The 14,515-nt window shown below is 41.0% G+C and overlaps 1 protein-coding gene across 4 annotated transcripts in view; it reads right to left on the bottom strand.

Moving 5' to 3' along the window:
* The window catches only part of NRP1 (neuropilin 1), a 134,872-nt gene that overhangs the window by 40,223 nt on the left and 80,134 nt on the right, over positions 1-14,515 (bottom strand). For all 4 annotated transcript variants that reach the window (XM_040645270.1, XM_008683906.2, XM_008683907.2 and 1 more), the window contains exon 7: positions 378-533. In XM_040645270.1, coding sequence (XP_040501204.1) covers positions 378-533 — 156 coding nt within the window. The remainder of the gene's footprint in view (positions 1-377; positions 534-14,515) is intronic.

The raw sequence follows: 14,515 nt of genomic DNA, 5'->3' as shown, positions 1-14,515 counted from the left end.
AGGAATCTACGAGAGAGAATGAAGAAACACAGGGAAACCAAACAAAACAACACGCCTGAGGTTCTAAGAGGACAGGGCTTCTCCTGTGTACAGTCCGCCTCCCCGCGGGAGGCTTAAAGTGATTCTTGAGTCTGACACTTAATTTGGCTGGTATTGACTTTTCTTGGAAACATCTGTATAATTTCCTCCTGACTTCTGGATCAGGGAACATGAGACCCCCTTGGTCAGATATAAACCTCTAATTGCACTTTTCATTTTAAATCAATCCAAAACTAAACCAGGCCAGACAGAAAGCGCCCAAATAAACAAGTAAAAATTGATCATCCATTTCAAAGACTGAATTGGGTGGGGGGGGGGGAGGTGGCGGCCACACTTACGACAGGTTTATTTCCCTCTTTTATGGTGATCCAGTCTTCCCCGTTGGAGCTGATGTCTATTCTGTAAGTCTTGACGTAATATTTCTTCTTGGTTTCCTTTGAAATGGCTCCCTGTGTCCCAACAGCAGTGACAAAGCGCAGAAGACCCAAGTCTACCTGCAAAACAATAAAAGCGAGGTCAGTCACTCACCCTGCACCACCATTACCTGAAACCTCTTTTTCTGTGGGTTCCACAGTGTAGTTTTCACCCACCTCAGAGCAACAGGCCCTAATTCCATCTGGCAACAACAACCCCTGACTTCTTTCTAAAGGAAGGCACAGGTATGGGGCACCTGGGTGGCTCAGTCGGTTAAGCGTCTGCCTTCGGCTCAGGTCATGATCCCAGGGTCTGGGATCGATCCCCAAGTCAAGCTCTCTGCTCAGCAGGGAGCCTGCTTCTCCCTCTCCCCCCTGCTCGTGCTCTCTTCTCTCTCTCTCTCAAATAAATAAATAAAATCTTCAAAAAATAAATAAAAATACTTTCCAAACAACACATCAGTGTACGTCATTTTACATTTATCAGAAAATCAAGACAAGAATAATTCGTACATTGGACTTTCAAGAGGCTTGGACTAGAACTCGGGTCTAATGGGATCCAATTATGCTTGTCAGCATCTGCCCCCTCCCAAACAGAACGCAGACAGAAACAATATGACTCTGAAAGCACTGTGAGTGTTGTGGTTTGGAGAATGGGCCAGAGATTTATAATCCGGAATGGAAGGGAGACAAGGAAGGTAAAGTAAGGATTTTTGTTTCATCTTTATTCCTTCCTTCCCCCTGTCTTCCCACAGCCTTTCTTGCAGTTTGGCTCGAGAGGCAGGTGGATTCCAAGGCACCATCTGGGAAGGACTGAGGCCTCCATGTGACAATGTCTAGGGTTCGTAAGCTCCGACTGTTAAGTTTCCAGTGGAGAGTTCCTCAATACCAGAGCCTGGTCTTTGTCTCATACCCATGAAGGTTGGGCTGCTTGGAGGGCAACACAGCAGTGTTGACAGGGGGTGACCAAAGCCTCAACGTCCATGATTTCCTCCCAGAGGTCTGCAGTGGCTTGGGTTGTTCCTGTGACCCTGTGACATGAGTGGGCAGGGCAAAGATCTAGGCATCAGGTGTTCAAGGGTCTAGGATTGGTTCTGCCACTTGCTAGCTGCGGGGCCTTGGACAAGTCACTTCATCTTTAGTTTTACTGTCTTCATTTGCTAAATAAAGGAGTTGGACTAGATAACCCGGAAGGCCCCTTTCAGCTCTGACTTCCGATGATTCCATGTTTCCAGTAAAGTAAACTATAGTTGACCCTTGAACAATGTGGGGAGTTAGGGGTGCCAATCTGCCGCATAGTCGAAAATCAGTGTGTAACTTTTGACTCCCCCAAAACTCAACTAATAGTCTACTGTTGACCAGAAACCTCACAGATAACATAATTAATCGATTGACACATATTTTATATATGTATTATATACTATATTCTTACAATAAAGTAAGCCATAGAAGAAAAAATGTTATTAAGGAAATCCACTTACAGGACCATACTATAAAAAAAAAACCCACTTATTAGCATACCCTCACAGCTCAAACCCAGGTCGTTCAAGGGTCAACCACAGGTTTTTTTTCTTATACTTTTCTTATTTCCATCATTAGTAACCAAGAATAATCTTTAAACAAAAATCGTTACTAGTTTCTGTATGTTAGAAATATTTTCAATTTCTTTTTTGGGATACATTCGATTATTTGCTTAAAATAGTTTCCCTCCATTTATTATACCCTCTACCTATTTTATTTGTGCATAATGCAGATCCTTTAGAGAAATGATACACAAGTATATGGCAAATACTTTTTAAAGGACACAGAAAGTGACTGCACATTACAACTGCTTAACATTAACACAATGTTTCAACAGCACGTTCATTATTAAGAGGTAAGAGAATGCCATTTTCCAATGAGAATAGCAACAAAAGCCAAAAAAACAAAAACAAAAAGCCAGAAACATACCCCCTACCCACAACTACCACTTCTGCATCCCGCTTTCCACCTACTGCAAGACAATTTTCAGAAAACAAAATTTCAATTAACCCTCCAGTCCTATAGGCCATGAACACGTAACGAATTTCCATTTAATGTACAGTCAGCCTCATGAAGAATGACTATTGTCTTTCATGAATTGCTTTTTCCTGAAGGTCCTTGGAGCAGTTAAATCAACATGTTGCCAATTCACTTCAAAAACTGAACAAAAAGTTACATCCAGGAAAAACAGCTATATCACTAGCCCATAAAAGCCAACTTGAAGTTACACAATTCAGCAACAGGAGATTTCATCTAGAAAGGAAGGGAGCACCATCCAATGTAAGACTGTCCTTCTTTCATTTACTTGATTTTACAGATATAAAATTTATGCTCTGGTTGCTATCGCCAGATCTAAGAGGAAAAAAGAGCAAGACTTTAATAGAAATTAATAGTTTAGGATAATAATGGTAAATGTTTTAATCTTAATTTAACAAATAAATATTTACCCAACACATTTTTTCCAAGTACGTCTACTCAATAACCAGAATTTGACTTTTTTTCACAAGTGAATCATAAGACTTCGTATGAATTTGTGCACAGATTTCAAAAAAGGGAGGCAATCCATGTTTGCCAGATTTAGCAAATAAAAAGAGAGGCTGTTCAGTTAAATTTGAATTTCAGAGAAACAACAAATATTTTTGGGACATGTATGTCCTCTGCGATATTGGGGCGTCCTAACAGCTGGTCCATGGTTTACTTGAAATTCAACTTTAACTGGCTGTTCTGTATGTTATCTGACAGCCTTAAATCTAACTGTATTCCAGACAAATAACCAAGGGATTTTAAGTTGCCTCAAAAACTCTCTAGATTTCCTAACTCTGCAATCTGAAAGTTAATGGGTACTCTGGACATGGTTGCACTCAACAGTTTCAACTGTTTTCAAATGCTCTCAGAACACTTAGTGCTTTACTGACTATCCATTGAGTCATACCCAATGCCATATCCACTTTCAAGCTGAAGGGCCCTTAAAATCTTGATGTCCAAGGGAGCATGAAGCAGAGCTATTTAAATAAACTCTTCCTGTCAAACTTACAAATGGCTCTTCAGTTTGGAAATGATTAAATCCCCAAGAGTGCATATTCAGCTCAGGCTGATTTGAAATAACTCTAGAACTTCGTTCCCTGGCTGTCCCTTTTCCTAATTTTTAAATTTCGTTTTTAGGGTAAAATTTGGTTACCAGGTCGGAAAGAAGTTACTTGGTTGTCAACTAGAAAAATCCTAGGCATTAGAACAATTGACTTTAAAGGAAGGAATAACTGACCGCAATTAACTGGGTATCTAACACGGGAAATGTCCAAAGTCCCAGGTAGAAAGGCCCCCAAAACATATGCATGAATCCCTTGTAAAAAAGAAAAAAAAAATATTTTCTTTTCTCAATAGCAATGAAATGTATTAGCCCCCTCCCCTTGTAATTGCATAAAATTTCCTGCTGTGCTTTAAAATTCTGCAGATTCTCTTATTTATCCCACACTGGGATACTTGAAATTTCATTTCATTTTTCTTCCTCACATTACTGCCACTGGGTTTCGTAAGGATGAATGACAACCTCACAAAATGATTAGGGCTGGGGCCTGAACCTTTGCAATTAAAACCGGATGGTACCCAGAACTCTAACAAGACACAGCCTCCCTAGCACTGTGGGAGCTCTCATGGCAACACCGGGGAAGTTCTTTCAAGTCTTTTCACCCTAGGTGTCATCGAGGAATGCCCTCACAGCATTTGGGTTTGGGAGAGGTGCGTTACCCTCAGCCCCAGAAGCCCTACTGCTCACACTTCCCGTGCGGCTGTGTAGGAGACCCACAGGGCCTTACTGCCTAAAGCCTGGGTGTTTACACTTCCCCACCAGTGAAGCCGGCTCTGCTAATAACGACATTGGCCTCCGTCGACCTTTTTAGACCCACCTGCTGCATCTATGCCTCTGCAACCGTACCTTCCAGCTACATTAAATTATTTGTTATTCCTCACACAAGATAAGCCCTTCTGTTTTCCTGCCTTGTCACACGAAGTTCTCTTGACCTAAAATAACCTTTTCCTCTTTTCTGACTACAAATGACTCTTTTCTCTTTCTGGTCTGGTAGGCAGAATGAAGTCCCTTCTTCCCCCCACGATGTTTGGTGCAGAGCTCATGTCTCCACGGTGGAACTCATCATGTTGTGTTTTGCTCCATCCAGACTTTTATGATTTCTTCTAGGGAGTATCTGCTTTTCTATAGAGAAAAGTAATAGCTGCCACGTGAAAATTTATAAGATGCAGAAAAGATTAAAGAAGAAAATAAAATCTCCATAAGACCAACATTAGGAAATAGCCACCGATAATATTCCTTCCGGAATATTTTTTTCTACGCAAAATATATGTGGCTGATATATGTATGTTTTGTCATTATGAAAATGAGAGCATATTACCTCTACGTTTGATAACTTGCTTTTTGTTTAGTTTGATGGATACAGTTCATGCCTAAAGTATTTTTCAATGGCTTCGCGTAGTATTCCACAGTGAGGCTGTAGCATAATCTATTTAATTGGTCCACTACCTGCGAACATTTTTATTCAACTTAATTGACATTCACTCAGCGGACACTTCATACCACTTCTCCCCTAAGTTCTATGGTAAGCGGTGAGGACATAAAGAGAAGTAAGAGTGTAGGAAACACACACACACGATGACAGAATGGAGTGCTGCACAGAGGAAGGAAGGAATCAACGTTTTACCCAGACACTTGGAGTCGGGGCACCGCAGACAATTCACAGCGGACTCTGATGTCTAAGACAGGTGTTGGAGGATACACAGTAGAAGCTGGCAAATGGCACAAAAGGGAAAGAATGTTCTGGTGAGAAGGAGGAGAAGGAAGTGTAGAGGTAAGCAGGAGGAAATGAATGAACGAAATAAACGGACCTTTAAACAACTTACTGTGGTTCCCTCACCACGATAGCCCTTTTTTGTCAAGAAGTGTATTGCTCTTTTTTTTTTTTTTTTTTTAAGAAGCGCATTGCTCTTTTAAGAGTATTGTGCTTTGGTCACTTTCAAGCCAAAATAATTAGTTTTCATGAAAACTCTTCTAAATCAGCCACTGGCCATCCTCTTGGTGGTTTAGCTTTTTGAATTATGATGAGTTCTCACCAACCTCACATCATAATAGACTAGATTGGCGACCCAAGACAGGCAGCTGGAAAGACAAAGCTACAACCCCAGAACAGTTTTACATAATGCCACCCCTCTGTGTTTTGGAGCGTTCACCGTTCTGAACAATCCTTCCTTTCTTCCCGTAAAAACTCAGACACACAATAACCATAATTAAGTAACCTGCTTTCCCTAAATCCAATCAGCTCTGTTCCAATCACTATCTTCTCATTTTGAAAGAATATCATTATTTCACAGCTGCTTTATTTTTAATTGGAAGATGGATGTGATTTCACATCTGAGTTTGATGCACTTCTGAGGGTGACGGGGGGTGTGAGGATGGGAGGGGGGCATGCACGGAGCCGCACATCAACGGATTCACTACAATTGTTGAATGTTTCACTCTGTGTGTGTGACGAACATAAACATCTGGTACTTATCTGGTAGTATGTAGACTATTTTACAGAAGTCTAGCGCACTCCTTTTGAGTTCTGGCGGCCACTCTCTGAGTTAGCTTATATAGCCCCGTCAGCAGAAATGACCCAATATCCTGTTTCCAATATAAATATAAAATTCTAACACTGCTGGTAGACTGTCTACCCACATCTTACTTTCACTGTGTTCCACCCCCAAGGAGACGATATGGCTAGACAGCAGATACAGAAGAGGAAAGCCCAGTTTTCATTTTGGGTTTGGGGAGAGGCTCACTAGTAGAAGAAAACAGCTGTCCTCATCCAGTTCTGGGGGGCCGGGATGGGGTTCTAGACGCTCCCGTGGGGTGAGGGTTCCCCATGGCATGGATCCTGACCATGATTCTGACTCGCTCATTGTTGGAAGATGTCTACATGTATAATCCACATGTACTTTATGGCCATGGCATTGTCCTAGTAATGACAGGAAACACATTCCCCAGATAAAGAGAAGCCAGGAGAGGCACACTTTTTACTGGGAATCATTTGAGGACAAAGCGCACGTTTCAGCATTGTGTAGTAATTCACGTAGCAAACCTCTGCGAACTGCTGGTTAAACACCAGCATGCAGCCTCCGAGCCATGAAATGAATATCCTTGCTTTCTGTAATAATACATAACCAGCTATTGGTAATGTCATAATGTGGAAAGCCTCATTTCTAAAATGAAAATCTGTCTTGCTCAATAAAATACTGCCCATTGAGCTAGCATTGGCCAGGGAGCGTTTACCAGCTTTTAACATTCCCAAAGCAGGTCAATACAAGAGCCTGAAAAAATACAGGACAAAGGACTGAAGTCTGATTAAAAACAGGAAAAATATTTTGAAGCAGGGGGAGCATGTCGGATTTTTTTTTAGAGCATCTCTGATGACTCAAAGAGCTGTTTAATTCATCACTAGACACTACAAGCTAAAGAAAATATTTTTAAGCAATTGTCTCATTTCCTTAGATAACACACATGTTTTCTGATAAGGCCTGAGCATTTGAACATTAATGCTGTTCTAGGATCCGTGGGCTTAATTCAAGCATCCGATCATTGCATTCCTTAACTTAACATCTTGGACTTTGTATAGTTACCAACAGGAATATAATCACTTTATAGCCAGTGACATAGTTCTCTATCTCTTTATGTATTTTTTCACTATTACTGTATCACATAAGAAAATACTGATGGCTCAAGTTACTATATTAATAGAAAAATCATAGGGCACTCCCTCTGTGTCAGGCATTTTATTAAGGGCTAAATTTACAATCATTACCTCTTTCAATTCTCACAACAGTCACGCATGGAGGGCTTTATGGACAAAGCAACTGAGGAACAAAGTGATATGTGGACCCTGCCCAGAGTCACACAACTCACCAGTGACTGAGCCAGGACTTACCCAGATCAGATCCGTGGCCCATGTGCGAACACTACCTCCATGCTGTTGCCCCATTCGTATTGTAAAACATGGTAATTACTGAAAGATAGTTGAGGATTGCTTCCTCAACAATAATGAAATCTGATTCTTCTTTTTTAAAAAATATATTTTTGTATAATTATAGAGAATTTGAAGCCATTTATGATTACTTGGACCATGAGTTTAACATTTACACTGGCTATCAGAAAGCAAACCTTTGCGAGTGATTCAGTTATGCTGTTGAAAAACAAGACAGTAGAGAGGGATCTTTGTTAGCAAAAGATAATGAGGAAATGTTTTAAAAATTCTGGTAAAGAGTAAAAATATACAAGTTTGTGAAAAGTGTAATGCAGACAGAGCCTCGCCAATTTTCCTTTCTGGTCTTAATTGCCTGAATTAATCTCTTTCTCTCTCTCTCTTTCTTCATAGCTAAATTAAAGGAAAGAATTTGTAACAAAACTCTGGTAGTAAAACAATCCTACGTGAATGAAAGAGGAGTTCTATCGGAAGCCGAGAGCCAGCCACTTAGAATAACATTAGATAAGGCAGTCACAGCACAAATACAGTAGAAAGGCTGGTTTCTTTGACTTGCCACTGAACTTATAGCACAAGAACAAGAAAAGGGGCAAGAAAAACTAACTCCCCAAACAAGGTCTGACCTTGGTCTCTTCTGGCTGATAAAGAGAGATCATACTTACGTGGGTTCCTTTGTGTCTGAATTCATTGCACATTCTTTCGATCTCATGTTACTTTTTTTTTTGCATAAATCAGAAGCAACTAATTAAAAAAGAAATATTTAATTCTGATATGTTCTTTGAACCAGAGTTCCATCTGGTTCTGTTTAAATAGTAAAATCTGCTGTAGTTGTTAACATTGGCAAGTGGCATAGGCACCAAAGAAACAAAAGGGACCCCGTGCAGCAGGTTCATACTTTTGCATTTCAACTAGAGACATTTCCAGAATCCTGCTACTCAAACCACTCCAATATGGAAACCATAATGATGGAATGTTCTAGAATGGAGGCACCACCACTGGTATACATTTCCTCAGTGTGATGGACACAGCATTAGGCTTTGAAGACCTTTGGTTTGACAGAAGTACATGGAACTGTGACACTCACCAAAAAATGCTCAGCTTAGTTTATGAAACACATTCAAGACATGTACGGGCAAAAAGTCTTCACATACTATGCAAAACCTGAGGTGTTTTTTTTTCTTCCATATTTTCTTGGACAGATATGATTGTGTTCAGAAAAAATCAGACAGATATTCCATTTGAATTCCTTTCTTACGTGAGACACCTATAAAATCTGGACATCGGGACACAATCTATTCTGACAAAAAAAGAGGAGAAAATGAAATGTGTTGGGGTTTCCGTAGACTCTGGGATATAAGTAAACTGCATCTAAGACAAGTTGAAACTCTCCTGTCGAGTTGAAGAGAAAGGCTGGCTAAATCTCCATGCCTAGATCTTGAGAAAAGATGAATATTTTTAAGATGTACACTGGTCTGTGAACTCCTTTCTTCTTTAAAATGAAGAAGCTTCTTTGCTTCAATACCATGTCACCTTGCACATGGGTACCTCTGAAACCTTCAATAGCTCAGTCAGGAAGATGATACTTCAATGGCCCCTTTTCTGACTAAGATTTCCAGAGATTCTTGCTGAGCAGTAAAGGACTCAGGGACTTACTACTTTCAATTAACATTTTTTGAATGTGTGTTTGTAAGTTACATTAAATTTAAAACCTTAGCCTAATCCTTTGATGTGGGAAGAGGACAAGTATTCAGAACAGACCAAATGCAATTTCTAGAAACTTGGTTAAGAATGGAACTTAAAAATGTTACAGTAAAAACTGCTTAATTGGAATTTCTTAAGAGAGAAAAGGAAGTATGCTTCAGGTTTGAAATAATTGCAACCAGTTTCAAATATATATAAACACCATGTAGATCTCCTAGTGAAAAGCATCACAGGCGAGTTGTAGCATGTGCTCTTGCTAGATGGGTTCCCAGCAAAGATTCAGTGAGTGCCTACTCCATGGAGGTTATGTGCTGACATGGTGCTCTCCTTCCATACCTCTGGGTTCCACCTGTTAATTGTTTATGTGTAAGACCCACGAAAACTCGCAAAGTGTTCTCCTGGGAGAAGACCTGAAGTGTAGGACTTGCATGGGGGAGGTAGGCACAGGAAAGCGGGTGGGTCCAGTGGTACTAGCTGACCACAGGGAGGCAACACCAGACATCCCATAAGATCAAGTAGATTGTGTATACAGATCTCCGGCTCCTGATATCTGTCTCTGCCCAAACCAAAAGGGTAGAGTATGGAAGAATGGATAAAGGATGGTATGGATTACAACCATTTTACATTTTAGCACAATTTATTATCTCTGCACATAATTCCTTTGTACAGATAGGACTGTACTATATAAATAAACATCAATTATTGTTCTTCTTCTTACTAAAATATTTGGGGGCAGACTCTAAGCTAATGAACGGAGCCATGGGGCATGCTCACATAGATGTGTCCTACAGCTCAATCATAGTGCTTCACATATCATGGATGCTTGAACTCAAAGTGTGAAATTAAACTGAAGGATGCTGAGTGTCCATTAAACTCAACATGCATTTATTGTTTGCCAGGCTCTGGAAGCAAGTAGGCCTGTGTGGAAATAACGATAATACAACACAAAGTAAAAAGTGCCACCATACTGACAGACGAGGCATTATGGCCTTCCATAGAAGAAAGACTCCTTACAGAAAGAGAAGGAATGGGCTTTCTGGAAAAGGGGTCAGTTGAGTCATTCAAACCGGATCTCGTAAGATAGCGTAAGACTTTGGCCCGGGAGGGGGCCAAGATTGATGAACTCAAGGCAGAATCAGCTGGAAAAATATCCCACCCAGCTGCCTGTGTTTCAAAATATCTGATATGATGAATATTTTCCTTCTATCTAATATCTCCTGGCAGAGCTGATTTTAGAGGGCTAGTTAAGGGTCCAATGCACCCCCTCCTCCCAACACACATCACCCTTTGCGTGGGCCTTCATGTGGTCCACAAATCCAGGCCAGGAAGAGCTTGGCAAGTGACAGAGAGACAATGAAATCCTGCCTGGAAGGAGCTTTCAGCTCACGAGCATGCACTCTCTGCCGGGGGAACTGCGCAGTGCACGCCTTCACTGCCTCTGGGAATCCCAGCGTTCCTGGGGCCACCCCTCAGCCTCACTCTGCATGAGTCAGGGACTTCTCTCTGGAGCCCAAATGGCACACTCCGCGGTCCGGTCCTGCCCTATGTTTATATCTACATTTAAAAGAAAACATTTCAGCAAAGTGGCATAAAAAGTTATGTTTATTCAGGGATTCGCACTGCTGTTGAAATCATGCCACTGACTCCTCAAACATTAAAGGAGCAGGCAGTGAGCTCAGATCATGAGCGTATAATGGTGGGTATTTTTGTTTCTGCGGAGGGAAGTTGGTGATTGGCAATTACTCATTTATCACACAAGTAAGTGCTGGATATTTGGGTGAAAGAGAGGGAAGGTTCCCAGATTCCTGCCCTTTAGTCAGTGAGGGACAAAGTCAAGGAAACGATAAATCTCAATCAGAGTGGGTAGACTGCATTAAAAATGCTCAATACATTCTGGACTACAGGGGAAAAAATGGGGGGGGGGTGCAGGCAGCATGTGATGGCATAAAGTACATGTCCCAAAAGTACCTCTGTAACTTTGACATTAAAAAGTGACCTGGACAATGTTATTCAAGTTAATCAGCCATCCTAAGCCTTAGTCTTCTCCTCTTGCCAACAAAAATACCAAGGCTTACTCCATTTAGTGGCCATGCACAGTTATTATGAGGATCATTATGAAGCATTCATACACACATTAACCATAAGAATGTGACCCTAATACTTTTTTTCTCTTAGTCACTTGGGTAATTGGTGTGTGTGTGTGTGTGTGTGTGTGTGTGTGTGTGTGTGTGGTTTGCCTGTGGTACCCAGATTATAACTCTTTTGAACGAGGGGCAGAATCTTTCATTTTAAATTCACCTGGCCCTTACCTACAGTGTCTCATCCTTAGCAGATGCTCAATATATTCTGCTGAATTTAAATTCAATGCTGTGTCAGTCCAGCCTTGCTGGCAAGGTCTGAAACTCCTTTCTTCCAAACACACGCCAACTACCTGTCATGAAAGTCAAAGTCAGTGTTTGAGCAGCTAACTTGTACACGTAAGCTAGGAATGTGATTATACTTATCTTGGTATTTATAACTGCAAATATTATAACTACTCATAAAATTTCCAGTCCTTTGAAAAGTCCACTACTCGATGCTGGAGACCGCTGCACAAGTTTCATTGGCTAGGCTCATGCTGTGTGAAGTATTCTTTGTTACTTATTTCTCAAATGACCTCTCAGTAGCTTAGTATGTGTCCTTCCTCCCAGAAGTCACCCCAGAGGACAGTAGGACGTAAATGTTTTTTTTTTTTTCACAATATCTGTCATGCTCCCAACCTCACGTAATAACTTACTTTAGAGCTAAGTTATTTGCAAGCGTGATGCGCACGGAATGTTTACGTATCTGGTATCTTAGACTTTTCCCATACCCACCCTGTGTTTTTTAAAAGGGAACGACATCAAAATTTCACTGCATAACTGTAGGTCTCTATCGTTTTACCTAAGTAATGTGTGGTCTTTATGAGATGTTGCAATTATAGGGCGCCTGGGTGGCTCAATTGGTTAAGTGTCTGCCTTCGGCTCAGGTTGTGATCCTGGAGTCCCGGCATCAAGCCCCGCATCAGGCTCCCTGCTCAGCTGGAAGTCTGCTTCCCCCTCTGACCCTCCCCTCTCTCATGCTCTCTGTCTCTCTCAAATAAATAAATAAAATCTAAAAAAAAAATAAAAGATGTTGCAATGATAGCTGTGTGTGGCTGGGAAACGAATGCAGATTTTGGCCCTTTTGTGATCTTCGTGTTTCTCTGTCTTAGGGTCCTCATGAGCGGGCCTCATGGGAGAGATCCTGGAGCTGGCTCCGCCCCCAGGTAAGGCTGCATGATGCCTTCCTAGGAGCAGTGAGCAGTGACTTCAGTTATGGACACATACATCTTTCCAATTTATCAGCAGGTTAAAGAGATTTTCAAATCTAAAAGACTATAAAAATATTAAATGTCCTGTATAGGTAAAGTGTATTTCTGTTTCAGAAGCTGTGGTTCCACGTTACCCGTAAAGTTTCATCTGCACGAGTGGGGAGATCCCTAAATGGCTCCAGATAAACACACATTTGTACTCAAACAGCGTCTGTCTACTCCAGCACAAACAAAATGACTTGTTTATTATTAGTTTTCCAGTAAGTCAAGTCTTTAATTTTTCTCCCTCCTCCTAAAAGCTTGGTTTCAAAAACAAACACAAGGATGAATTTCTGGAAACTAAAGACTTGCAGATGGGGGTGATGGTCTAAATCAGCCTCTTGGCCTATAAACTCTGACGGCATCCTTTTACACCGATTTTCCATGTATTTCTTCAGGGATCTAGGTGGGCCTGTCATGTTAATGAGAATTTCATGTGCTGATGAAGAATCGGCAAGCGCAGGTGTCCAAGAAAACTCCTCTCTTTGGCATTAACAATCCTGCGAGGAGCTGATGGGATTATTGAGATTAAAGTTGGTCGCCCGCCTAAGGTTGTTAACGAATGCCGCCCCGGAGACAGGAGAGGAGAGAAAGAGCAGGCCGCCTAGGTACAGCTGGCTGTCAGAAAGTGAGCATGTAAACATTCCGTCTTAGAAGGGATGCCAGTCATTCCTGAGAGCAGATGAAATGAACTTGACGATTTACTATTTGGTCAACGGCGTTTTCCCTGTTGGAAGCTGACCATTTGGCCAGGAAGTGTATACTGATTCTTTATAAGGGGGTAGGAAAAGCCTTGAAATACTGAATTTTCAAAAAAAAACCAACCCACTTAATCGTTTGCAATTGCAATTCACAGTCGACGTTCTGCAATTTTGGACTGACCGACTCTGTGTGGGAGGTGGAAAATGGAAACAAGGAAAGGAGAACTGTTCTATAATGATTAGTGATTTCCAGGCTCCTCTTCGAAGAAAGGGACAAAGCATGGCATCATTCCGTGCTCTGAAGATACGCTGCTTTGCTATCCAAATGTCATGTGAAAAAAAAATCTATCTATATTAATTTCATGCATTTCAGCCTGGGTCACACAATGAGAAAAATGCATCTGTGCGACTACTTTCAAACCACAGGAGAATGAGCACAGATGTTACACTAAGCATATCGTGTTATTTGTCCTCTAGCAGTGCCTAAAGTCCTTAACATAATGGAAGCTGTGACTTGCATTTATCCACTGGAACCATTCTTAACACGTGGTTGGATACATCTATTTCAGCCACATACTTGGAGGTGACAAGAGGTGAAATGCTTTCTTGGTGAACATGGCCACATGTTGTGTGTGTGTGCACGTGGAAAGGGTGCTTCTTGACAGAAAAACAGGGAGCTGAGGCTCATATTTGGAAATGCTAAGAAAGCATTCCATTCAGATAACCTTGCAGGTTTTCAGAACAGTAAGAATCCTGTCCCATTGTTACTATACTCTTAGATGCAAAGTTGAGGATAAGAACACATCACTTTGCACGGTTTTACTAAAACAGCCAGTATTTTAAAAGAAATTGAATGAACTTGTTCGTAATCTGTTTGTTTGAATTACTTTTTATAAAATGATTTTAATTCAGATGAATTGTATATGACACACACGGATATTATAAATCTAGACACTTCAAAGAAGGTAAGTAGATAAACAGATACGTAAATTCTTCTTAAAAGCAGCAAAATTCTTAGAGTAAGGGGCTGGATTATTGTATTACAGAAGTTGATAATCACAGTTAATTTTAGCAGATACAGGAACCCCAAATTACCTACTCCTGCCTCCTTCTCCTTTTTGTCCAACCACCCGAAGACACAGGGATGTGCAATTGGACATCATCTCAGACGCCTCCCATATTTATTGCAATAAATGAGATTCATGTATTTCCTAGTGGCTGATGGAGTGGAAATATCGTGTTAAATGC

Source organism: Ursus maritimus, unplaced genomic scaffold (genome assembly GCF_017311325.1).
Source record: "Ursus maritimus isolate PB19 unplaced genomic scaffold, ASM1731132v1 scaffold_31, whole genome shotgun sequence".
Classification (NCBI taxonomy): domain Eukaryota; kingdom Metazoa; phylum Chordata; class Mammalia; order Carnivora; family Ursidae; genus Ursus; species Ursus maritimus.
The sequence above is the reverse complement of the archived record's forward strand: the minus strand, read 5'-3'. Positions and strand labels throughout refer to the sequence as shown.